The sequence below is a fragment of the Anarrhichthys ocellatus genome, unplaced genomic scaffold (assembly GCF_004355925.1).
Source record: "Anarrhichthys ocellatus isolate YVR2014 unplaced genomic scaffold, GSC_Weel_1.0 scaffold81, whole genome shotgun sequence".
Classification (NCBI taxonomy): Eukaryota; Metazoa; Chordata; class Actinopteri; order Perciformes; family Anarhichadidae; genus Anarrhichthys; species Anarrhichthys ocellatus.
In genome coordinates this window covers 608,160-632,409 of record NW_022280111.1, presented here as the reverse complement: position 1 = coordinate 632,409, position 24,250 = coordinate 608,160, and the positions used below count along the sequence as shown (strand labels likewise).

Below are 24,250 nucleotides of genomic sequence, written 5' to 3'. Positions count from 1 at the left end.
CACACACACACACACACACACACACACACACACACACACACACACACGACGGAGGTGGCGAGTGCAGTTAGCATGACACACAGACTCACGATTTCCCTCACATTTAAGGGAAATACACCAGGTTGAAATCTACCAAAATTGTCCTTTAGGTTTCATTTTTATGCTGTTTGTTGTGGGAACGTGTACACAATCTGTATATGACACTAGTACATGTAGAATATACTGCATGCGTGCATTGTTTACCTTGTATGTCCGGCAGGTACTTCTGGTACTGGTCCACCTCACTGCTGTAGATGGTGAAAGCCAGGCGTTTGAGCAGCATGGCTCTCTGCTCCAGCTCAGCGTCTCTGTTGGTGAACAGACTCAGAGAGCTGCTCTGGGCTACAGCCACCCGGGCTGAAGTGAAACACACACACACAGTCATTATTAGTCTATCCGGTAGCTATTTAACCTGTTAATACGCTTTAACTCACTAGGTTTTTTCCTTATCAAAATCCTATCAAGGATCTAAGGATAGTGGGTGTCATAGGTTGTACAGATTTGTGATATTGGGCTGTATAAACAAAATGGACGAAACTTGTTTAACTATTTCACGTCAGCATATTTTTTTTGCAGGGCTACAGACTTAACAGGAGTGGAAATAGAAGTGCGTGTTTGGATCAAGAACACTTCAGGATGAATTCTGCCTGAGATGAGGCATGAAAAGGGCAAAACACTCAGCGTCCCGTCGATGTCACATTGAAACAGATGATGTGCTAAACGGTCTGCGATCACACCCGGAGCCAATATCTACACATTTATAACTGAAACTGAAGAATCGTGAAGCTTACTCATGAGGTCTCTGAATGTGGTCTTGTCATGAGTCATCAAGTGGTCAATGATGGCTCTCCAGCTGAAGAGTTAGGAAAATTAAAATGAGTAATTAATTAACAAACAACCCCCTTACATCTGGCAAGAACATGGACCATTCCAAGATTATGTTGACAGAATATTTATGTAAAATGTGTTTTTGACTTTAATGCATCTCTGTTGTCCCCGAGTTCTTATTCTGACCTTTTAAACAAAGAGCAGACTGACAATAAATGTCCTCTATTAACATAATGTACGTGCATTCTGTATGTCCCTTAAAACTGACAGGGAACACACGCTCATGCTTCTTATTTATTTCAAACAAAATATCAAATCCAAAATAGGTAAATATCCAAGACCTTTGTTTGATTACACTTTGTGGATGGATTTATAGATGAGTCGCACAAGAGAAATATAGTTCATAAGCAGTTAATAATAAAATTATGCTCAAGCTGTTTGAAGAAATCAAAAGGACATAATATATATATATGCAACTACAGAAACTATCAGTGTGCGTTTTAAGATTATATTCTATTTTTATTTTATACTTACAATTGTGAAAGTAATTTGGAGTGTCAGGCTCATAAGTGCATCTTTAGTTATTGCATCCAACATCTTGAGTTAATGTCTTTTCTCTCTCTCTCATAGTTAACATTTCAGCTACTCTGTTAACACCAGTTGTAAACGGTTTCCTCTCCGACTCACTGGCTGACGCAAGAGGAGTCCATCTGGAAGAAGGTGTGGTCCATGAAGAGGTCGAAGGCCTCCTTCTTCCAGGCCCGGCGGGTGTACTGGTACCCACTGAGGCTGCTCAACAGTTGGATGCAGGCCCGGTAGCTGGGGGCGTTGTGAGCACTGGCAGGAGAAACGGGAAACACTTTCATATAACATTGACATTTCATGTGTTGCACCCTGTAAAGAGGTTCATAGTGATGTTAACTTGTAAACATTTGGCCAAAATACAAACCTGTGGTTGCGGAGGTAGGGCACTACGTAGTGCATGATATTAACCAGCAGTGGGATCACCCTCTCCTTCTCGTCACTGTAGAACACCATGTCCAACAGATGAGCCAGCACCTGGTGAACAAATACACTCATGTCAGTCTGACACATGCTTTCAGTAGGCATGGCAACATGGAGTGAAGATCCTCCAGATTCAAAGTGGGCGTTCATCTTGAATTATTGAGCTCCTTTATTCCTTAGCTGGCAAAGTATATTCTGTATATGCAGTAAATTGCTGCGCCAACCAACAGTATGACAAAGTGCACTGCAGCATTATGTTGATGTATTGCTTTGAATAAACACATTAATCCGTAAGATGCAAAAAGCAGTGAAGCACAGACAGAATCTGCATAATTAGATCCACTCTGAGCTAAAATAGCCAAGATGGAAGACGGTGGTCTCTGATTTCAATTGTCCAGCTCATGTCCATCACCACACTGAGTCCAGTGGATTGATTCATTGGTGCACTGATGATAATTGAAGTAGAGGTAGCTGGAGTGTGTTAGTGTACTGTAGGGCTGTGCCTGAGAGCAACAGGCCTAAACATTGCTGCTAAGTGTGAGTGAGAGAAGCAGAAGAAGAAATAACAGGCGGGGCCGCTGACTGATGGACCGAGAAAACAGGAAGGAAGGAAGGAAGGGTTTTGCTGAGTCACAGAGACATGAGTGTTTTACCTCGGCCAACAGTGTGAGGGCGTGAACGCTGTACACTGATGGAGTGAAGCTGGAGGCCTCCATCACTGTGAGCATTAAATCTACAAAACACACATAGCAAACGTTAGCAGCAGCTACGTAGCGAGTACTGCCATGCTGAAGCATGCAGCCACTGATCAGAAGCATCCAAGTGCTCCGTTCTGACCCCTCTCACATTCAGATTAGTATTTTACACTTGATTTAGCTGGATTACATTAATCCCCGACATTAAAATACATCTCTGGTACAAACACAGAAATGACCTTCCCTTGCCAAAATACAGATTCCCCGGAACACAAAACATAAGAAGGACAGTATCCAAGTTGCCTGCTGAGTAACTCACTGACAACACAACAACAGTGAAACAATCTGAATCAGACAGCAACATGATTTTCCGTCCACAGTTTTGTGGAATGGATGTAAAATGCATTTCAACTAGACTTTTAAAAATGAATATTGCATATTCAATGACACAGATGCGGTCTTCATTGGCCCTTTTCTCCAGTGCAATTAGTGGCAGCGCACCTTCTACATCAGCTTCCAGGTTGGCTCCATCCACGACTATCTGGGGAGAGGCCTTCACCTCCAGGTTCCTCCTCAGCCACGTGGTTTGCTCCAGAGAGGAGCCTGCGATCGTCCCGATGGCCTCCACCACCTTATGGGTCACATCCTGTACACGCAAGTTACATCCAGTTACTCGTTTCTACTGTGGTTCACTCTCTGATCCTGTACGACTACACAGCAGGAAATGAAAGTAGAACTTGTATGTTATTGAAGTTAAAGGAAAGAAATATAATATATTATAAAATATGATGGAAACAACATTACCTGCAGCTCCCGTTGGTCCTTCTTGCTCTCCAGATTGGGATTCTTCAAAATGAACTCATTCAGAACTCTAGAGAAAACAAAGAAAGGGAGGGCCAGGTCAAATAAATTAAAGCTGGTGAACTCTCCACAGACTGATTCATTCAGATCCACACTGTGACCATTTAACTGAGAGCAGACCACTAACATCCACGAAACCTTTAAGTATAAGTGTACGAGTTATAGCCAGATGTTGTGAGTAAATTGGGACATCTGCACCACAATTAAAAGAAGAGAAGGAAGAGAAACCGACCCGAGTATTAGAAACTGTCCGGGGGCCGGCAGGCCTAACGGTACCGAGTCCTTCAGCAGTGCCAGCAGAGATGGCCAACTGTCAACTAAACTGGACACAGAGATCCTAGGACACAAAGGGTCATGAATGCAAAGTAAAGAGGTTAGAAGGCCTTTATAAAAAGCAATAGTGGCCTCTTTCACATTAAAAAGGATATACAGTATAAATATATCTCACCTCTGGACATAGGCATAGAAGAACTGCAGCATGCAGACCTCCAGAGAGAGGTGCTTCTGTGGGGAACAGTGAAGAAATAATGTTATTGTCATGAATGGCTATGAACAAGGTGAAACTAAGACACAAGTATCAAAGAGTGTGAAAAAGTGATCGAAAGATTGCACTCAGAACCCCACCTTGTCCTTTGCGATGGCAGGCGGCTGCTTGAGGACCTCTTTGACCGTCTGCATGACCGTCTCAGTGCGCATGGCGCTCACCGAGCGAACCAGCTCCACCAGCAGCAGCTGCTCCTCACTGGCTAAAGGAATCACCTGAGAGACATTGTTTAGCTTGGTGTTAAATTTACTATTTAAATACATTTTACTTTGACATGTTAACAGAAATGAATACGTGTTGCTGCTTACTACATTGACCAGAAAGTAAATGAAATCTGTCATTCTGGGCTTCAACACAATACGTTGTCTTTACCCACCTTGTTTCTGACTGGAGTCTTGACCTGTTTCCTCTCATTCCACACATAGGCGATCGCTGCCATGAAGTGAGCACCGTGGTTCATGGAGATTGGACCCAGCAGCTCGAGGATTTGCTGCCGCAGGTTCTGTAGAACAGGTGGAGGCAAGGAAGTAGTTAGGTTAGACTTAAACAGCTGATGACTTACTGTGTAGACTGTTTTGTTTACAGGCCGTACAGTCACTAGTAACATACTGCAAGTATCTTTTGGTGTATAACACAGCTGAACGCTAGAAGTAAATCAAACACTGTAGTATTTCCTTAAATTACTAGACATTTCATCTTCAGATGTTTATCCAGTTAACTGACACAAAATCAATTGTCAAACAACGTTATCTGCATTCAGGTTGAGGTGCTGTTGAGTTTGTGTGAAATGTTCAAACTGACAAAGATGTTCGTTGCAGAAGGAAGTTTAACAAGCAGCTTTTTAATGCCACACGCCGTGTAATCAGAACAAATGATGTTCTGTAGAGCAGTGATTCTTAACCATGGGGCTGCGGCCCACGATGGGGCCGCGAACGCCACCTAGAGGGCCGCAAAAAACTTTCAGTTTTGCACCTGTGGGCCGCGGGACCGCATAGGTTATCAATTGAAGATACCAGAGATATTACTGTTCTCCATGAGACGCTCAGTTACAATATAGCTTCCCACCACCTGGTGGCGGCAATGCGTCAGTCAGTTGTTTAACAAGCTACAATATGCAGAAGAAGACACTCAGCTAGCCGCTAGCCCAGGCATGGGCAAACGGCCGTTGGGCTTTTTAATCCGGCCTGTCAAATATTGGTACAAAATTGTCCAAACAAACTATAATAAAGACTAGAGCTGGGCAGTATACCGGTTTTAATTTCCCGTATAACATGAATTCTTCACACACCATTATACCGGTGCATAGCCAAAACAACTGCTGTCTGCTGTCTGCTTTCAACAGGCAGCTAAACGTATTCTTTGCTGCTAATGTACAGCGGTCAGCGCTAGTTGTCTTATATGTATTGAGAGGGAACCCTAGTCATGGTCATAACTTTATAACAACAATTAACAACCCACAACTAATGCTCTTTAACAGAGAAAAACACAACAGCACACAACAGTCGGTGACACATAAACAATTTGTAACACTAATAATTGTACATTTATAAAATTTCACCGCCGAACTGCATGCTGGGTACAGCTCGCTCGCGAGCCTGCTTGCTAGCACAACAGTCTGCTAACAGCTGGGAGAGGCTCCGTCGCTCCAGTAACGTTACATTAAAGAACAGAACAGAGCGATGCAGGATGAACAAAGACAGACCGGAGCAGTGTTACATCAGTGTTACATCATTTAATGAATCATAAACATTATATGATTTAACCACTAGAGGGCAGCAGTGTTACATCATTGAATGAATCCTAAACATTATATGATTTAACCACTAGAGGGCAGCAGTGTTAAATCATTGAATGAATCATAACCATTACACGATTTAACCACTAGAGGGCAGCAGTGTTACATCATTTAATGAATCATAAACATTACACGATTTAACCACTACCACTAGAAAAAATGAAGACGACAGTGGTGCCATACACCCCCCCCCCCCCCAAAAGTGTAAATGTGTGCGCAAGTACAATCCTGACTTTCTTAACACTTTCAGTGTGTGGAATGTGGGCTAATGCTATCAAACGAAGCACTGAAGCCTTCAAAAATAAAGCGACACCTAGCGACGAAACATCCAACGCTCGTGGGAAAGCCTGTTGGGCTTCTTGTTGTGTATGCAGGTTTACATACACATGATAAATAAATGTCTTTGTGATCATCACATTGTATCATCTCATTTATTTGACAAGGGTTTTGCCTGTTCAACTCCGCGAGGACGCCGGCGTCCTCGATCCCCTCCCCTTCCGTTCCGTTCCTACGGCTTGCTTGCGCAAACTACGTCACAAAACATGGCCGTGTTTGGTATCCCAGCATGGCCAAAACCCTCATCTTTGCAAAGAAATCATCGATTTTCTTTCATTTCTTATGGATTTTTCACAAAAGGAGCCCAAACACACACTGTCCAAAGTCGCCATAACCGCTGCAAGTCGGATCTTGCAGCATTTCGACAGAAAAAGACACATTACAGACCCAACAATGTGCTAGCGGATGTTACCATGGAGCTAGTAGCTTCAGTTAACGCTAGTACTTAAATTACAAACCTTATCTTCCTCTTCTATAAGCCGTCAACCAGTGTATAACCTTGCGTAACTGAGCTACACTCATACTCGATCGTGCGCTCAGTCGCAGCCGTTACGCACAGTAAGTCCGCTACTTACATACCACGTCTTGGAAAAGAAACACTGTAGAATCGTCATACTTTGTCCAATCTTCTTCAAATTTGAGGCAGTTGTTCACTGATAGTGTAGTTACAGCCCGATACTATCATTTACCTGTACAGATACAGCCACAGGCAGTTATTTATACTGAAAGATACTTTTTTATTTTATGCGGACAAAAATCTTCAATTTTTACTGACTCCAAAGGCCCACTGCTCTGTTTCTATATGACCTACAGGTTTTCTGACACTTCTGATGTATATAGAGAAGCTACAGCCATTTTAATTTGGGTATGTCATTTTAGGCGGTTTTGCTCCAAAATAGGGGTGGAGTTGAATAGGTAACAATATAGTTATTGAATACAAATCAAACCAAGAGTGAGATCAATTAGTTAAACTAATAGTGTTAATATTTGAATGGGCCCCGGGACACTTTGTACTTGAAAAGTTGGGCCCCGAGGTGAAAAAGGTTAAGAACCCCTGCTGTAGAGGATAAATATCACCATATTATCTCACTGAAAATTACATTAACAACCCACCTCTGGAAAGATTTTAAATAATATCATCTGGATATGGGTAATAACTTCTCAAATAAAAGTTTAAAAAAAGGTTCCTCAGTGCCGGTAATGAGATTCAATTCTTACCGCTGAGACCAGTAATCAAACTATTTTATATGGAGTTACATTACTTTCTCTGGAGAGTATTTTAGGCCTGGCTGCCCACACATCACACCTCTGAGATTTTTCACTTTGCTGAGTACACTGCACACTACAGTGTGTTAAGTGCTGCAGGAGCCATATCTGAAAATATATGTGAGCTATCATTGCATTTCTTCTGCTTGGGTAAGTCTTAAATGAGTAAAACCTCTGAACGCATGTTGCCTGGTGTACCTTAGTGGAGCCCAGGTTGATGTTGGACGTAGAGGCAGCAGAGGCAGCAGCTGGCTTGTCTGAGCTGTCGGCCTGGTGGAGGACGCTCCACAGCAGGGTGACAGAAGACATGATGGTGTGGAGGATGGAGAGGATGCCGGAACGAGCCTCAGCCAGGTGCTTCTGGTCAACGCTCACCTGTAACTGAGGGGCGACAAGACACTCAGTATTCCGTTATGCAAAGAAGTAGATAATATCAAACATGTCTTAATGCAAATCAAACTCATGAATACAACAAATTAATGTATAAACTGCAGCAAAGGAGGACTGCATTCATAATTGCTATATATGCAGTGTGTGGAGGTTGTAAACAATCACTGAGGAATGAAAGAGCAACTTGTTGGTGCTCGGCGCCCTCACCTGGTGGTACTGAGAAGTGGGATCCAGCAGGCAGTAATGGATGATGGCTGTCACCCCCTCCAACACCGTCAGAATCAGGTCAGGAGGGATGCAGAGAGCCATCCACTGGGGTCTGGAACATAGAGGGAGAGTATGCAGTCTTATCAAATATTTTTGAAAAAAATGTATTACATGCAAAATTCTGAATGGGAAACATGTTGATCACAATTGGTACATCAGAAAGAAGGATGACATGCCAGACAGCTATTGCATCTTGTGGTCAAGAGTGCCATCTGGTGACCAAACCCTCGCTCAGCCATTGTATTGCATTGTACTGCCTGTGTGATGGTGTGTCATAATAGCTCATCAGTACGATGCATGTAGATGTTAATACCTGGTGTCAGTTAGTCCGGTCTCGTAGCGGTACTGATGAAGAAGATTGTCCAGGTTCTTGCACAGCTGCAGAGTGACTGAGGCCACCACCCTCCTCAGCACCCTCCCCATGTACGGCAGGGTGGCCGTGATGAGTCCTATCCACTGGGGATGCATCTTACACGCGTGGTGCTGATGCAGAGCCCTGATCACGGCACACAGGAACATCCCCTGCGCCGTGATCGGCTGTCCGTGGAGGTACTGCAGTGATGTCATTGGCTGCTGAGGGTTGACGTGCTCCACCTCCCCGCCCAGGATCTCGAACCCGGCCCCGGCGGCGCCTCCTGTTCCGACGCCTCCCGCTCCTCCTCCCACGGGTCCCCCTTCTCCTCCTTCGTCAGCCGGCACCAGGACCCTGTGCTCGAGAACCACCAGGCTCTGCAGCAGTCTGAGCAGCTGAGACTGGACGGCGCTGCAGCTGTCTATCTGGTCCTCTGAGAGGTTGATGACACTGTCCTCCGACAGACCTTCCTCCACCGTGGCCACGTTGGCCCCTGCCACCTGCTGCTCGTGCCACTTCTGGGCGCTGAATATGGAGGAGAGCAGGCAGTGGAGAACCACTTTCTGGACTTTGCACTTAGAGAGGACGTCACTAATGAAACTAGCAAAGCCCTTCGCGGAGCCACCTGTGACTTTGACCAGCTCGCTGAAAAGGAGCGTGAGGACCTCCACGCTGGTCAGCTGCATGGCCCGGTTCCCTGCCAAGTCCTGAGGGCCTGCTGTCAGGTGGGCAGAGTAATAGCTCCTTAGGAAGTACAGACAGAGTGAGATGATGATCTCCAGGTACATGGCGCTGCGGAATGAGTGGGAGTGGGAGTCCTGGGGGATGGGGCAGTAGAAGTCTTTGCCCATGACGGAGACCCTGTGACGGGCTAGGAGGTTTTGGAGCAAGGACAGCTGCGGAGTGTACGTGTTGTTGATGCTGGTGGTGGAGATGGCACTTACGAACCCTGAGGGTGCGGCTCGGAGCATGGCTGCAATGGCCGACAGGGCGTGGAGCGCCCGGGAGGAGTCGTACAGCTGGAGGTAGAGCAGAACGTGCTGGTAGAGAGGATGGATATTAAAACGAGGTGGGGCAGAGGATGCTCGGCGTCCCGTGACAGTGACCCCCCCGACGGTCCCGACAGAGCCGCCGCTGGGTGAGCCGGTGTCACTCTCAATCTCCGACACCTCACCTTCCCCACAGCTGTACCAGTTCTCGAGATCCAGGCTGTCCCCGAAGAAAATACTGGTTGGCAGCAGTTTTTCAGCTTGAATCGCCATCTTTCTCTGCCTCGCCTCCTCTTTCCTCTTGGCCTTCTTGATCTTGGGCTTGGCCCCCGGTGACTTGTCCGCCAGCCTCTCCATGATCTTCCCTTTAAGGCTGAGCTGGGTGCTGCTGTGGCTACGTTTACGGGCCTGAGGGTCGTCCACCTGCAGGTTGTGGTCCGGGGTGGCGGGCTCGGAGCCGTCTGGCAACATGACGATGGAAGGTGACGAGCTGTGACGGGTGATGCCCTCTCTGTGCTCGTCCTCTGCAGATAGATCAGGCCGCGTAACAGAGAAGAACTCTAGCGTGCCTCCAGCCAGCATCTCGGGCAGAGTCTGGTGGTTGGAGCCTGGAGGAGGTCCAGAGTCAAGACGGGGACCAGTGGAGGTATCTGAGGAGGTGCTGTCTGTGTCCGTCTGGGGCCAGTTTTCAGGTTGAGATGAGACTTCAAAAAAAGATCCCTCGTCTACTAAACTCAAAACGCGGTCTATCAGCTCCTTTATAACAGAGGACACAGCCTCCTCTATAGAGTCCTCACACATGTCACAAGAGGAACCGGGCTGTTGGTCTGAGCCATTGACTGTGCTGCTGGCAACCTCTGGTTCCTCAAAGCTGCAATTTCCCACCGTAGAGGATCGAGAACCACTGGACTCAGAGCTCTGGAGCTCCCCCTGCTGGACGGCAGGCGGATATTCACCAGCTAGTTGCAAGTTCTCGTTGCTGAGGCTCAGCAAGGACAGGCTGTCACTCAGGGGGTTGACAGTCAGACAGAACGGCTCCATGTCCCCCATCACCAGGCCTCGGAGCTCCTCTTGTGTCCCCATGTCCCCTTGACCGAAGTCTTATGAAAGAGAGAGGAGAACCTTTTATCACAAACAGTCAACCTGGAAACAATTTAGATATAAAATGATGCAATAACTTCCAGTAAAACTGAAAAAGCAGTATTGCTGGCATTTGCTTACTGTCGGAGAAGTCAGAGTCCCGGGTGTAAAGGGGTTCTGATGGCCCTTGTTCCTGTGGTTCAGGGAAGACCTGGGCCCAGTGGCGCTGGGCCTGGACCCTCTGAATGGATACTCGGTGGGTCTTGGGGTGGAGCAGAACTAGGAGGAGGGGCTCTAAAACCCGAGCAATGTCATGTCTCTGAAGAACCTGATTCAGCCAAGCCCGGCCAACAGCGCTAGTGCACGGATCCCAGTAACTCAGACTGTCCAGCATGATGAAAAGAGATCTGTGACGGACAAAGGGAAAAGAAAATGTACAGGAAGGGCACTTGATGCAAACTGTATGAATGGAAAATCCCTTGAAATGAACTCAAATCATTTCCATGTGGCTGTATACCTGTCAAAGGTGCGATTAAAAGGCGAAGATTTGGTGATGTTCAAATCTCGCGTCAAATGCCACAGCACAGAGAACTTCACGTGGGCCTCCAGCTGAATTCTCTGAAAGAAAAAAGGTGCGTGAGCATGGATTTCATTGACAGATTGTGAGGAAGTGCGTGCAGTTCTTTTGCGTGTGTTTCCACTGCACTAACCTTGTCTCTGTGCATGAGCTGCTGGCTGATGACGTCCTCACAGATGCTGGAGGACGGCACCAGGTTGTGGAGCTGGTAGAAGAGCTCTACGCTGCGCTGATGGTGCTGAGGCGTTCCTTCACTCAACTGGTCCCACAGGATCAGAGCTACTCTCTGGGGGGAAAAGATTAGAGATGAAACAGAGTCAAGACCATCAAAAAAAAAAAAAGTTCCACTGTGACGTAAAACGAGACCTCTACCTTGAAGAAGTTTGTCTTGTCAGCGATGTACTTTAGGATTCCCTGAGTGAGCGGTGGCCTGATGACGACGGCTACTCGACCCTGGCTGGGGCTCATGGGCTGGGCGGAGTCGGCGCCGCCCCCGGATGCGACGCTCTCGGCGGTCACCATGGCGACCGACTGGGTGAGTCCCACGAGGTCCATGAGCAGGGAGATGGCCACGCCCTGCAGGCTGAAGTCACTGGCCAGGCAGCAGGCATCCATCAGGGTCTGCAGCCACGCTGGCAGACGGGCCTGCTCACTGTCTGTATCGAAGCAAGGCACATATAAAGTCCACATACAACAACTGCATCAAAACAGAGGGACGCTATTCCACTGACAGACATTTACCCGACAACACAATAAATGCATCTTGTACTCACTGCTGTTATTGTTTCCAAACTGCTCTTTCCAATTTAAATACCATAAGTACTGGCACTACTCTTTGAATTTTTGATGAGACAGCGTTTTTGGCACTTACCAAACTGCTCTTCCTGTGCGGGTGAGGACTTGAGATTGCCCTCTGCGATGTAGACAGGGAAACTGGAGCATTCCAGGAAGAGCTGGCAGGCAGCGGTGAAGGCAGCGACACCCTCCCTCTGGAGGAACCCTGCTTCTGAGCACGACTCTATATGATCGCTGTGCTGGGAGCCTTCTGAAACCAGGGGCCCCGACTTTATAACCTCGCCTCTTTCCCCCTCGGCCTTGTCCCCCCGCCCGGGCGTAATATACAAGGTGATGAGTCGGGAGAGAAACTGCTGGAAGTGCTCCAGGCAGCACTGCATGACCGGTTTGTCCAGAGGCTTGGTCTGAGACGCGCCTGAGGAGCGGTGGGCTGTTTTGACCCCTGGCTGGGGCTGAGCACTTGGCTCCGCCTCCTCCGGGCCGTCGCCCTGGTACTGGATGAAGTCCGTGAAGCCACTTTCGGAGCAGCGACTGCCGGCAGGGTTTTCCAGATCCTCAAACACCTCCCCACTGGCAGGTCGCTCCAGAGCGGAAGGCAAAGCCTGCAGGAGGACAGAGGAGGATGCGTGATGAAGAGTAACAAAAGCCCTGATGACGGCTACAGCAGTTAGGTGTCACAGTGAGTGTTTCCAGTGAGCCAGCAGCATGCACAATATCTGTGCACCTCAATGCAATGAACTCTTTGTTAACGCACTACACTTGAAATGTCCAAATGATCCAACAGCTAGCCCCACCAACCAGATCTAACACACTGGATTGCAGTCTGCCAACTATTTGATGGACAGATCCTTAAATAGAGAGACCTGCACTAGACAACAACTATATCGAATGTATTCATGTTTTGCAGTTAAGTCCGAATGAAAAATATATGCTATGTGCTGCAAATGACCACAGTAGGGTTTGGCAAACTGACCGTTTCGAACGTGAGACAATGTAAATATAAATGCTTATTTTGGCTTACCGTTTGTACCGACAAGTCCATCGCTTTCATATCTCTGACTGTTTAGGGTCATTGAAGGCAGTGATGCAAGACTGCTTTGAGATAATATTGGATTTACAGGATTCTTGCCTGTATTTTTGCCAGTGCACCGTTCTGTACACTGGTCATACAGTGACGATGTATACACAGCTGTTGGGCTTGACCTGAGGAGACAGAGCTGTACACCAGGCTGCCGCAGACAGACAGAGGGATGTGACTTCTTCATGATGTTTGTAACAGTCAGCCTTTAGGAGCCTGAGGGCGTCCTGGGAAGCATTCGGATTGAGGCAGCGTTCACATGCTGGAGCCTGGACTCAGATGGCACGTTAGACAGCAAATTCTCTATATGTCCCTCAGGGTGGGGGGGGGTTGTAGTAAGTATTCAGTGGATGTATGTGGAATGTTTTCCACTCCGACGAATACGGCCCACCCAGGAGGCATCGCTCGCTCGTCTACCCCTCTTTTTCCTCAGAGAGAAAAGGCGAGCTGGGCTCAGCTGTCGCTTAACCATCTTCTGTCTTTCTACGTTCCTTTCCTCTCTTCTGCCCCTCATGGGCCTACCTCCATCTATCTAGCCCCCGATCCATCTCCCGCCAGCGGACTGTTTGACTGAACCTAAAAATCGCGCCTCGCTGAGCCCTCGAACACTTAAACAACCAGGTTGCTGGACGGGGACCAGGAGCAACAGGATGGCCAAACGAAGCGTTTGGCCTGAACAAGTCTTCAAATGCCTCGTGTCGAGGGAGTGCTGGAGGACAGGGCCAGTCGTGGGACCACCCAGCCAAGTGCAGCACAGGCTACAGAGCCGGAAGGGGCCCTGTTCAGGGACCAGGGCACACCATCAGAGCCTGAACTGATGGGATTTCTGGGCAGTAACTTGTAGGGGAAGTGGGTCAAACTGGGATTTGCTCTGAGTTGGGCAGCGACAGGGTCTATGTTTTTATCAAAAGACTTTTAAAAGGATCAGAGACCAAACAGAGTTATCAGCTGGCAGGGGGTTTCAAAGTACAGGATTGGCATAGCAGGGGCATCACTCTTGTTTGGGTGCTTGTGAACAATTTGAATTTCAAACTGACTGCTAAAGCGAACAGACACTCTGATCTTATCGTGATTTAAGTGGCAGGAAAAACATGACACCTTGTTTCTGATGGAGAGGAGCAGTTCCCTTTCAATTTTGTACAACTTTTTTTTTTAAACACTTTTCCTCACCCGTTTGTCCTCCTTGCCTCTGCTCTTGTCACTTGCTGAGTTTGAGCGATTGGCGTGGCCCTGGGGGCCCGATGGCAGGGCCAGAGGGGACACCAGCGGCGGCTGCACTTTGCTGAGGATCTTGGAGCAGAGACGAAGGCAGTGGGTGAGCTCCCCGAGGCCCAGGGCCTGCAGGTGGCCGGTCAGAGCCGCCACCATGCGCAACAGCAGCTGAGGAAGATGCTCCGTCTGGATCTCTATGTAGGTCTCCTGGAAATGTCGGAGACGGCCAGACGTGAAGTTAGCACGTGAGAGGAAGTGAGGTGCAATTATTGAGTATCTGGGAGGAGGTGAACCTGATATAATGTAATCATGGCCCTAATTATGGCTTAATTTATTATCAGGAGAAAATATTATCTGCTACTCTCAGTTTTGGCCTAAAAATTTGAATATTAAAAAGCCTGCGATAGTTAGGATGCAAAGATTCAGCTGTTTATATGTTGCGAGACCAACGTTTATTCAAAACCATCTTTTTGTTTCATATTTAATTCTAGTAACAATATAATCATGGTTGTCGTCGTTTTTTAAACAAAGGAGGCTCTGCACACTTAGATCCACTTCAAATAGTTAGTGATGCATTTATCATGACATATATTGGACCTGGGGACCTAAATGTACAGACCCTTCTATTCACTTTGGCGTCTTCTCATCAGTTTGATTTGAGTTTTTAGTTGTGAAACAAATATTTTGACTCAACAAGCAAAACACATTTTTATGAAAGAAATAAGAAAGTGCAAACTAGAACAAAATAAAATCATAAAATGAGCATTATACCATGAAGTAAATTAGAGGAGTCATATTTCTTATAAATATGTGAGCAGTGCAATAGCATATAGCTGCATGCATGCTGAACAGAAAACACACTGGGCGGAGATTTCATTTTCACAAGATCCACACCAAACAGCCAGAGTAGCTTTCCACCACATCACTGTTTCAATCCCACTTCCTCCTCCAGATCATTTGTTTTGGCATTAACATATGACAGTAATGTCTGAAATGATCACTCAAAGCAGGGCAGGAACAAAGATGGCCTGAGGGATGTTGGCAGGACGTTGCAGAAATGTTATCGGAGCCTCAGTGAAGCAGGGTGAGGTGAAAGAGCAGGAAAGAGCAGTACTTTACCTGGCAGATTACCCTCATGCTTCTAGTAGGCTTAAGGAGAAAGAGCAGATAGTTTCAACAGACAGGAGCAAGCAGAGCACAGGCCACACAACACCTGGTTTGCAGAAACACACACACACACACTCTCTCTGAGGGATTTCCAAACTGTTCAGATTGGAAATATTGTATAGACAAGCATATCTCTATGAGGATGCAAACAATATTTTGGCAGGGGAACAATACACAGATATTTTTTAACCTGTGTAGAGATTGCTCTCACACACTCACACACACACACACACTCACACACACACACTAGAGAGGAGGTGTGAACACACACGCCTCCTTATGTTACATCCCAGAACTGGAATTTTAAAAGGAGGTGTGTGAGCTAAGAGGGCGGGAGAGACCGAGAATGAGATGGAGAGCCCAAGAATGGGCAGGAGACAAGGGACTGTAGAAGAGAGGAGAGGAAGGATGTGGTGGACACAAAAAAAGAAAAAAGGACTATTTTGAGAAAACTAAAATGTACAAAGGAACCGCAATAGAAACATTAAAATATGGGGAGAGAGACTGAATAATGACAAAGACAACAGCATGAAGATGTGAAGGGAAAAATAATGAATGGAACAAATAGGTGTAAGAGTTTAATGGTAAAAAGAAGTCATGGTGGAGTAAAAGCAAGGACAGAAGGACAGAAAATGTACGATGGACATTTAGAAAGACAAAGAAAGACAAAGACACATGGAGAGAAAACAAGTCAAAAAGACAGAGACAGACAGACACAGAGAGAAAGACAGCAAGAAAAACAAAGACTGAAAGAAAGAAGAACAGAGAGAAAGACAGAGAGACTGACAAAGATAGACAGAGAAAGACAGACAGACAGAGATAGGGAAAGAAAGAGAGAAAGATGGACAGAAAGACGGAGTGAAAGACATTAATTCAAAGAAAGAAAGAGAGAGAGAAAAGAAGAAAGAAAGAAATCTCACCAAAGAGACAATATCCAGCAGGAAATCGACCAGCTGACAGAACTCCACCAATGAGAGCTCTGGAGGATCTGAGCTCCCAGCATGCCGCGGTGCACACGTGTTGCTGTTCGCTGTCCTCCTGCAACAGAGACGTATTTTAGATTATTTTAAGATGGTGGGCAGTTAAATCGAGTAAATCTGTGGATCCACTGTGTTTGATGTGAGAAGTGGAGTTCTGAAAGGCATGCTGGCACACATGAGGCCCCTGGGAGCAGCTGAACAGTGCACCAAAACAACAACACTCTGCAGGGTAAAGCATCACTATATCAGAAACATGACAGCAACTTCTAGTTTCCCCCAGCTTTCACTCTCTGGTATTTAGAGCAGTCCTAAAGTGGTGACTGGAGTGTTTCTGCACACGTGAATTGTACCAAACAAACCTGCAGCACTCCTCAAACCAGCGGGCGATGTAGTCCCACATGTAGTACGGCTCAAACGAGTTGAACAGGAGGTTGGCTGTTTTAATCAGCTCCGCCGTCTTCTTGTTCTCTCGTAGTTTACTAAGAAACAAGGTGACATTAGCATCTTGGTGTGTAAGGAGAAAAGAAATTAACAAAAACATCCACTATATAATGTTAGCCAAGTTACTTATCATGTAAAAACATAAAATTCAAAGTTATTTGCTTTAACGTCTCCCAGTTGTTCTATTCTACCTTTGTTTTTCTACGATGCTTCAACAACCAAACTTTCATCGTGAGGGTGATTTAATGTTCATCAGACGTGTGGACTGACTGGACTGACCTGCTGAGGTGCGTGTGGTCTTTACTGAACGGACTCTGGCTTTGGAGGTCCAGCTCTGTTCGGCACTGTGTGTGAAGAGTCCGAAACACCTCGATCAGAACATCCTCCAGGATGGCTGGACCTGGAGAGGCGCATGTAGATGATGATATACACAGGGGACATTTAAATTGTCTGTGTGACATATTCACAACACTAACTAGACTAACTGTCTACGCATTGATAGGCTGGTTACCAAGTTCCGGTTTGTCCAGCAGACTGATGAGGATGCGGAACGGCTTGAGGTCGTGCATGAGGATGCTCTCCTCTTCCCCGCCCCGGGCCTTGCCCTGCAAGATCCCCACCATTGCCTGAAAACACAAACACACACACACACACACACACACACACACACACACACACACACACACACACACACACACACACACACCTCGGTTACAGTAAAATATCAGTAAACTCCAGAGCATTTTTGTCTTATTATTTTGCCCATAATATTTGGCAGAACCAATTTCATATTTGCAATGAAACCCCTTTCATTATTTTTGATTTCTGTGTGTTTCACGCTTCGTCTGCCACTTAATGGTGTGAAGCCAAGAACAGACGGTCTCTGTAGTACCAACCTTCTCCCAATGGAGGGAGCTCCAATAACTATTTCAGAGCAGATGGCAGATGAGCAAACCAAAAAAATTCAACAAAAACAAAACACATTCAAAAACAAAACTTCCCCTCCTGGTCGCTCTGTTTCCAACCCCTGGAGTACCAGAGCTCATCACATGCCAGGAGGGCAAAGGCTGTTTTGAGCAAGACGGGACAAGACTACACAAAGTGTGTCCGTCCGTGTGTGTGTGTGTGTGTGTGTGTGTGTGTGTGTGTGTGTGTGTGTGTGTGTGTAAAAGTCTTTGGGAGGACGTGGAACTTCAAAGGACACACTGCTGGGAGTAGGAGAAGAGAGCGTATGTGCAAACCCCAGAGAGGACGTGGGAGGTGTGGGAGGAGAAGGATTAAAGGGAATGGATAAATTGCGCAGCTGACAAAAGAGAGCCAGATCTGCCAAACTGAAGACGAACCCCGACAAACACGCACACACATTTGTTTTTCTTGCAGCTAGCTTGAAACCTCACCTGGACGAGCATGTCTTTAGAGAAGCTGTTGAAGTAGTGGCTGGCGTGCTCCTCTGGGTTGCTCTGCCGAGTGCTGCGGGGGCCTGTTATCGCCCCGTTGTTGTCAAAGCCTTCAAAAATCAAAGACATGGAGTTATGATGGTGTAAACACTCAGATGTACATCCAGAATATTCAAGCACAAGGCAAGATCATTTATCTGCATCTTCTGTTAGTCTTCCTCTTTGTAAAGTCCTAATGGCTGTTGCTAACAATCACTCAAATTTCAGCCACGGCATAAATAAATAAGTAAATGTTGGACCTCTTCACACTATAGAAGCTTAGCCAGATTCAGAGTCAAACTTCAATATCATTGAACAGTCAAAAACTGTTGTGACAGGATAATATATCCCATTCATTGTGGAAACAAACCTCCTCTGACTGGCCCAGAAAATAGTTTACAACTGGAATTAGAATCCCACTGTCTGTCCCTCACCTTCAATTCACGTTTTATTTGTTTCTCATCACTTCTGTTGATCTAAATTTTGACATATTCTAATGTTGCAAGTTGCTTTGGAGGGGAGATTATGCTTGATACAGTCAGTGTCCATCGTGAGCCATGCAGACACTTACCAGCATGTTCATCCACAGAGTGTTGCAAATAAGAGAAAATACAGTAAGACAACGACCACAGCCCAACAAAACAATGTGGGTATATTCCTGTATTCTTTGACTTCCCCAAATGATAATTCCTCACTAAACTATACAATATTCCAGAAATAAAATGGTGTGTTGGAACCCTGGCACATCTGAATGTCAGTACTGGGTCTGTGTGTATTTCGCACCCAGCAGCCAGGCGTAGAGTCTGCGGTTGAGCGACATGTCTCTTCTCAAAACCACATGCAAAGCTGCAGACAGGATCCGGATCATGTCAGGGCGAGTCGCCTGAATACAGCAAAAAAAACAAAAAACTTGTGACTGATTTTGTCTCTCACACTCACACACACACACACACACACACACACACACACACACAGACACACACACACGTCAGATCAGAGTGGATTCCCGGCCCTGAAAGGTCCAGAAATGTTTTGGGGTGAAGGATTTAACAAGCAGCCAGCGTGAGTCATCACCAGTGACCTCATCAAGATCAAACCCATGCAGATGCACACAGAACAAGACACGCACACATCTGAAATCACATCATGATACTGGCTGATACATGAATAGCTTTATATATCAATATCAGCAAGTTAGATACTTTGCTCTAATAATTGTAAGACACACACATCATTACTGTAGCTACCACACAGGCTGGCGGTTCTAACCAGACCTCATTCACACAGCTGTCCTTACCTGGCTCATGTGGAAGGGGAAGCAGAAGAGGATCAGGTCCAGGGTGCTCCGCTGCACCAGGACGCTTGAGTCCTGGACTGAGGTACTGACCGCCTCCACCTGGTGAGAACAGAGACACACTATTATTCAACCTGCCTATTCACATTTTAGAAAATCTAGCGTATTAAACAACATTACACTCAACGGATTTGAAGCGATTCGGTTGATCCCCTCGGTTAACAATGTGTCAGACACTACGTGTCACGTACCATGAGCTCGATGTCACTGCCTATGACGTAGAGCTGGTCCTCCATGGAGAGCTTGCGATTGAGGTGCAGCAGAACAAAGGACACCCCGGGGAGACGCACGGCAGGGCTGGTCAGGATGCTGCCCCACAAGGCACTGTAGAAGGCCGACTGCTCCACCGCTGCTGCCACCTTCTCCAGCAGGGTGTTGGTTCTAATGGAAAACACAAGAGAGGACACAGTGAACGCTGACCTTCTACCACACAAGCACCGCAGAGGGACGCAGTCCGCAGAGCAAAGCTGGCACCCGGCAGTAAAAAAAACACTTGTTTTCACATGTTGGCAGATTGACTAACAGTGTGTTGCTGCTCTGCTCACATGGAGGCAGCCAGTACTTAAGGCACTAATGTAATGGTCTTCATGGTCAATTGTTAAGCAATAAATTAAGCAGAACCACAAGGAGAATGTTCCTGCAGGTTGTTTTGGGGTCTTGTAGGTTTGAACGAACACACATCCCGTATTAATAACATTTACTGAGTTGCATTAGTTGCACGGGTTTTATTGCCCCTTGGTCAGCGTAACATCTCACAGCAGCAAGCAAAAGATATCAAAAGGAACACAGAGAGAGAGAGAGAGAGAGACAGACAGACAGACAGACAGCTCACTCACTGCTGTTAATGAGGGCAGTTGGATCTCATTGTGAAGCTTTAATTTGCAGGAGAGTATTTCACCAGTATCTATACATACATAATACATCTAATTTGGTCAAATAAGGTGGTATCGTGATTTAGGCTGATTAGACTCAAATGTCCTCTGTGTGGAAACTAAATTGTTGTAACAGCGACAGGAAACACAAATGAAGACTAAGATACTGCGTATCCGATCGATAACTACCAATGAAAAACAACATGTCAGTATACATGTCGACCGCTACAAATAAGTACCAGAAACAGCACAGGTGCTACTAATAACATTGATTACATCTGGCATTGCTTACTGAGACATTACATTTAGTGGGGGCCATTGTTAATTGATTAATCAGTCACACCTGTGCTTTCCTGCTAAAACAACCATGAAGTATTCCACCATATAAATGATGTCATTGTGGCTAAAGCTGTAACCGCAGCACCCTCTAGAGGCTGTGAGACTAATTAACGGTGCCACTGATGAGATGAATCCTTTCCCTGCTTTTGTAACCTGAGATATCACCCATTCACAACTATATGAACAAGTAACAATGTGAATACATGAAATGACTCAATCAATATATGACAAATACAAATAGATACGAGGAAAACACTGTAAATTAAACTTGAGATTTCTAGAGATCGTAAATGTAAACGGCAAACACGCACGTCTGCAGGTAATTCCTGGAATCAAACAATAAACATGTTTTGAACTGAAGAGGCAGAAGTCTGCATCTTGAGTTTGAAACGTTAGTCGTGCAATGACTCACACATCTCATTTATCATTCATACTATCTGAAATCAATTCCCTTCCACATTATGCTGTAAAATGCCTTCTCCTAATGGCCTGCTCCAGTGCCCGCATGTGCACATCAGCAGCGTTTTCTCTTCTTTCCATCCCTGCTCTTCTCACCTGTCGTAATACTCAGAGCCCTCCTCCAGGCCGGGCAGGACCCCGGTCAGCAGTCCCTGTAGGCCTGGCTTCAGAGTCTTTCCCAGGGGCAAGTAGTAGGTCTCGTAGAGCCCCAGCAGCACCGGCTTCACAGACATGGCGGCATTGGAGAGTAAAGGGAAGAGCCCAGAGCTGCAGCGATTAAAAAAAAAAAAAAAAAAAAAAAAAAAAAAGATATCAACATTCTGATAGTAGCAGGAAGCTTTATGTCCAGCTAAACTACCGGCCAGTGTGAGCGGAACTACAGTATCACCTGTAAAGAAAGAGGTCTTTGGCCAGCCTCTTGGGTCCGATGATCTTGAAGATGATCTCGTACGTCTCCAGGGCCTTGCGGTGGACCCCGCTGGGCAGGGCCGGGTGGAGGCATTGGGCCAGCCGCTTGCCTATCGTCAGCTTCTTGGGAACCACTTGGTATTTTGCATTGTTCTGCAAAACCTGAGACAGACGTGGTGGATATGAAGCGTGCACTCACAACAGAACGTTCATCTGTGCAATTCACGCACGAGCAGATTAGATGTGATGTTATGCTTCTTGTCATGGCATGCTAAAAATAAATGCTCCTTTTTTTTTAACGTGTATTCAACCCTTTTGGCGTATACAGTAATGATAGTACATGTTTCTAGCATTGTATATATATCTTTGCCTTCTTTCTGTACAGCTTGTGATCTAGTGCAGTGTATTATGATGGCGGCTTGATGGAGATCATCACCTTGTTGAGTTTGCCCAGTGCAGAGATGAGGTCCGCCCACTCACTGGAGTACTCAAAGTTCTTGAGGGCTTTGTCCACTGCTGCCACATAGTTCCTGTACTTGGAGTCACTGAGCAGTTCCACTTCCTCTGCATTCATTCTCCTGGGTGGTTATTGCGCTAATGTGATACACCAGGCATACATATGTACATCACACCTGCAATTGGGGAAAAATAACAAGAAAAGAAGCTGAACAGAAGATCAAAAACACACACTGATAAGTTTATCTACATGAAGAAAAAGAAAGGCCTCTACATGGTCCAGGATGAGGGGGGTCATCAACTTTCACACGGTGCTTATATACACTGCACCTCCTACAATGCAGCCTTTCAGGATGGAACACTTATGTTGAGGGGAATGGCACCACGGGCAACATATTAATGCAGCTGGTGAAGAGGAGAGGGTTAAGTCTGACCGGTATTTCACATCACAAGGCAGCACCAACAGCCTCACCAAGGAAACTGGCTCTTGTTAGCACACGGTGGTGGTGGTGTTTAGTCCATGCTACACTGTGTCATCCAGGCTCTCAAGCTTCCATTACAAAACGTAAATACTGTTTGACAAACGCTACATTTGCCTCTCTTTAAAAATGGAGTTTTAAAAGTAGGGTTATCAAGTTCATATTTGACTTGTCACAGCAAGGGAAGGTGGAACTATTGACATTAATGATGACTCGGGGCCAATAAGTGAGGCCATATCAGTGAGAGCTCGAGCACACTGCAGCTAGGTGATAACTAATTCATGTTATTAATCACACCTGTGCTTGTCCTGCTGTGACGTGTCAAAATGTCTGCCGTGAGAAGAAGCCTACAGATAGACTGAAAGGAGTCTGACACGTTTTGAACGTTTGAGAAGTACACTTAACGACAGAGTTATGTGAAATGTATGTTGTGTGTGTGAGACTAGCTTGAGTCTCATTGAGCTGCCTGACTTCACTATGGCTGTCAAGCATCAACAACACACTGCAGTGCTGTGGGGCAGGTATGCACACCTGTCCTCCAAACTACAGCAGCCGTCGCATAACCAGAGTTAGCGTTTTGTAGCGAAACAAATAAATAACGGCATTTATTATAAACGCACATTTAGCTCAGGAATATTCGCAAAAAAATGTTCTTCAACGCGTTACTACCGTTTTGACTCGAGCTTCCAGTAACGTTAGCTAACAGCCACCTTGTCACGAGCTAGGCGAGGTGACTTCCGGTAACGTTACATTGCAGCGTTAACAAATTAAGCTGATATAATAGCTTACCGTTATACGATATAGGACAGCCACTGTCATTCAATCCTGCGCCCGGTTGGCTGAGTAGAAACGACTGACAACGTCAATAATATGGCTAGCAGGCTAGCTAACGTGAACGTTAGTAGCAGGTTGTTTAAACGCTAAAGATGCAGGGCCCGGCTCCGATGTCACCCGTTCACATAAGGTCCCTTAACAAGAAGGGTTAGGAAGCAGACAATAGGTAATTGTATTCTACATATTCTTATTCCTCTTTGTATTGTCTGGCAGTGTGTAAATAAACAGTGATGAGCGCATCAGTAGCTTCCGCTGCCAAAGATACAAAGCGAGACGATTGACAGCTCCCAGACTGCACTGCAGATTAGCTGTACATCCAACCATAGCGTCCAACTGCTCCGGTCTTCCGCCTCACAGCTGTGTCAAGTTACCCGACGTCACACGAAATAAAATTGGAAATGATTAGATTTTTCTGCAAAACAAAAGGGGATGCCTTCCACGTTTGAAAAATTCCACTTTGACTTTTAGCAATTAGCCTCCCCATATTTTGGTATTATTATGTATGATTTTATAAAGTTACCTTATGATTCAACTGTTCAGCTGTAACATTAATTTTAATAAATTCTAATTATTATGGGCATAATAATAACAAAAAAATAACAATAAGTAAAAAAATTTTACAACTGCCCTGGTTCCAGACTACCACAGGCCCCAAAACTCAAGTTTCCTGAACCTTGGTTGTTCATTTGAAATATTTGCTAATTTGCACTGCCAAAGTATAATATCAACTAAAAAAGATCCTGCATTGATGGATAATCTTGTTTTATAGAAGGACCCTGAGTCAATCTATTTGTAAGACATTTATTATTACTGTCACTCTCCAGCTATAAAACTGCAAGATCAAAATGCTAAATATCTGCCACCGCTAATAGGCTTCGTTAACCCCTTTTTATTTTGAAATGTCTGACCGGATTCT

At 45.8% G+C, this 24,250-nt stretch overlaps 1 protein-coding gene across 4 annotated transcripts in view; it reads right to left on the bottom strand.

The window, feature by feature from the left end:
* Positions 1-23,690, bottom strand: part of dop1a (DOP1 leucine zipper like protein A) — a 25,905-nt gene extending 2,215 nt beyond the window's left edge. Inside the window, exons 1-33 of one of the 4 annotated variants that reach the window (XM_031874503.1) lie at positions 23,290-23,690; positions 22,002-22,197; positions 21,546-21,727; positions 21,254-21,424; positions 19,679-19,868; positions 19,431-19,529; positions 18,917-19,016; positions 18,095-18,204; positions 17,209-17,323; positions 16,977-17,097; positions 16,616-16,735; positions 16,197-16,314; positions 15,229-15,258; positions 14,068-14,316; positions 11,896-12,421; positions 11,397-11,680; positions 11,158-11,310; positions 10,965-11,065; positions 10,589-10,854; positions 8,340-10,467; positions 7,967-8,078; positions 7,568-7,750; positions 4,349-4,474; positions 4,053-4,187; positions 3,877-3,932; positions 3,661-3,765; positions 3,372-3,438; positions 3,069-3,213; positions 2,526-2,605; positions 1,817-1,926; positions 1,555-1,704; positions 831-892; positions 244-396 (exon numbers count right to left, since the gene is read on the bottom strand). In XM_031874503.1, the coding sequence (XP_031730363.1) occupies positions 244-396; positions 831-892; positions 1,555-1,704; positions 1,817-1,926; positions 2,526-2,605; positions 3,069-3,213; positions 3,372-3,438; positions 3,661-3,765; positions 3,877-3,932; positions 4,053-4,187; positions 4,349-4,474; positions 7,568-7,750; positions 7,967-8,078; positions 8,340-10,467; positions 10,589-10,854; positions 10,965-11,065; positions 11,158-11,310; positions 11,397-11,680; positions 11,896-12,421; positions 14,068-14,316; positions 15,229-15,258; positions 16,197-16,314; positions 16,616-16,735; positions 16,977-17,097; positions 17,209-17,323; positions 18,095-18,204; positions 18,917-19,016; positions 19,431-19,529; positions 19,679-19,868; positions 21,254-21,424; positions 21,546-21,727; positions 22,002-22,139 (6,685 nt within the window). In that variant the 5' untranslated portion in view covers positions 22,140-22,197; positions 23,290-23,690. The other 3 variants (XM_031874504.1, XM_031874505.1, XM_031874506.1) reach the window with 3 other exon arrangements.
* Between the last annotated feature and the right edge of the window lie 560 nt (positions 23,691-24,250).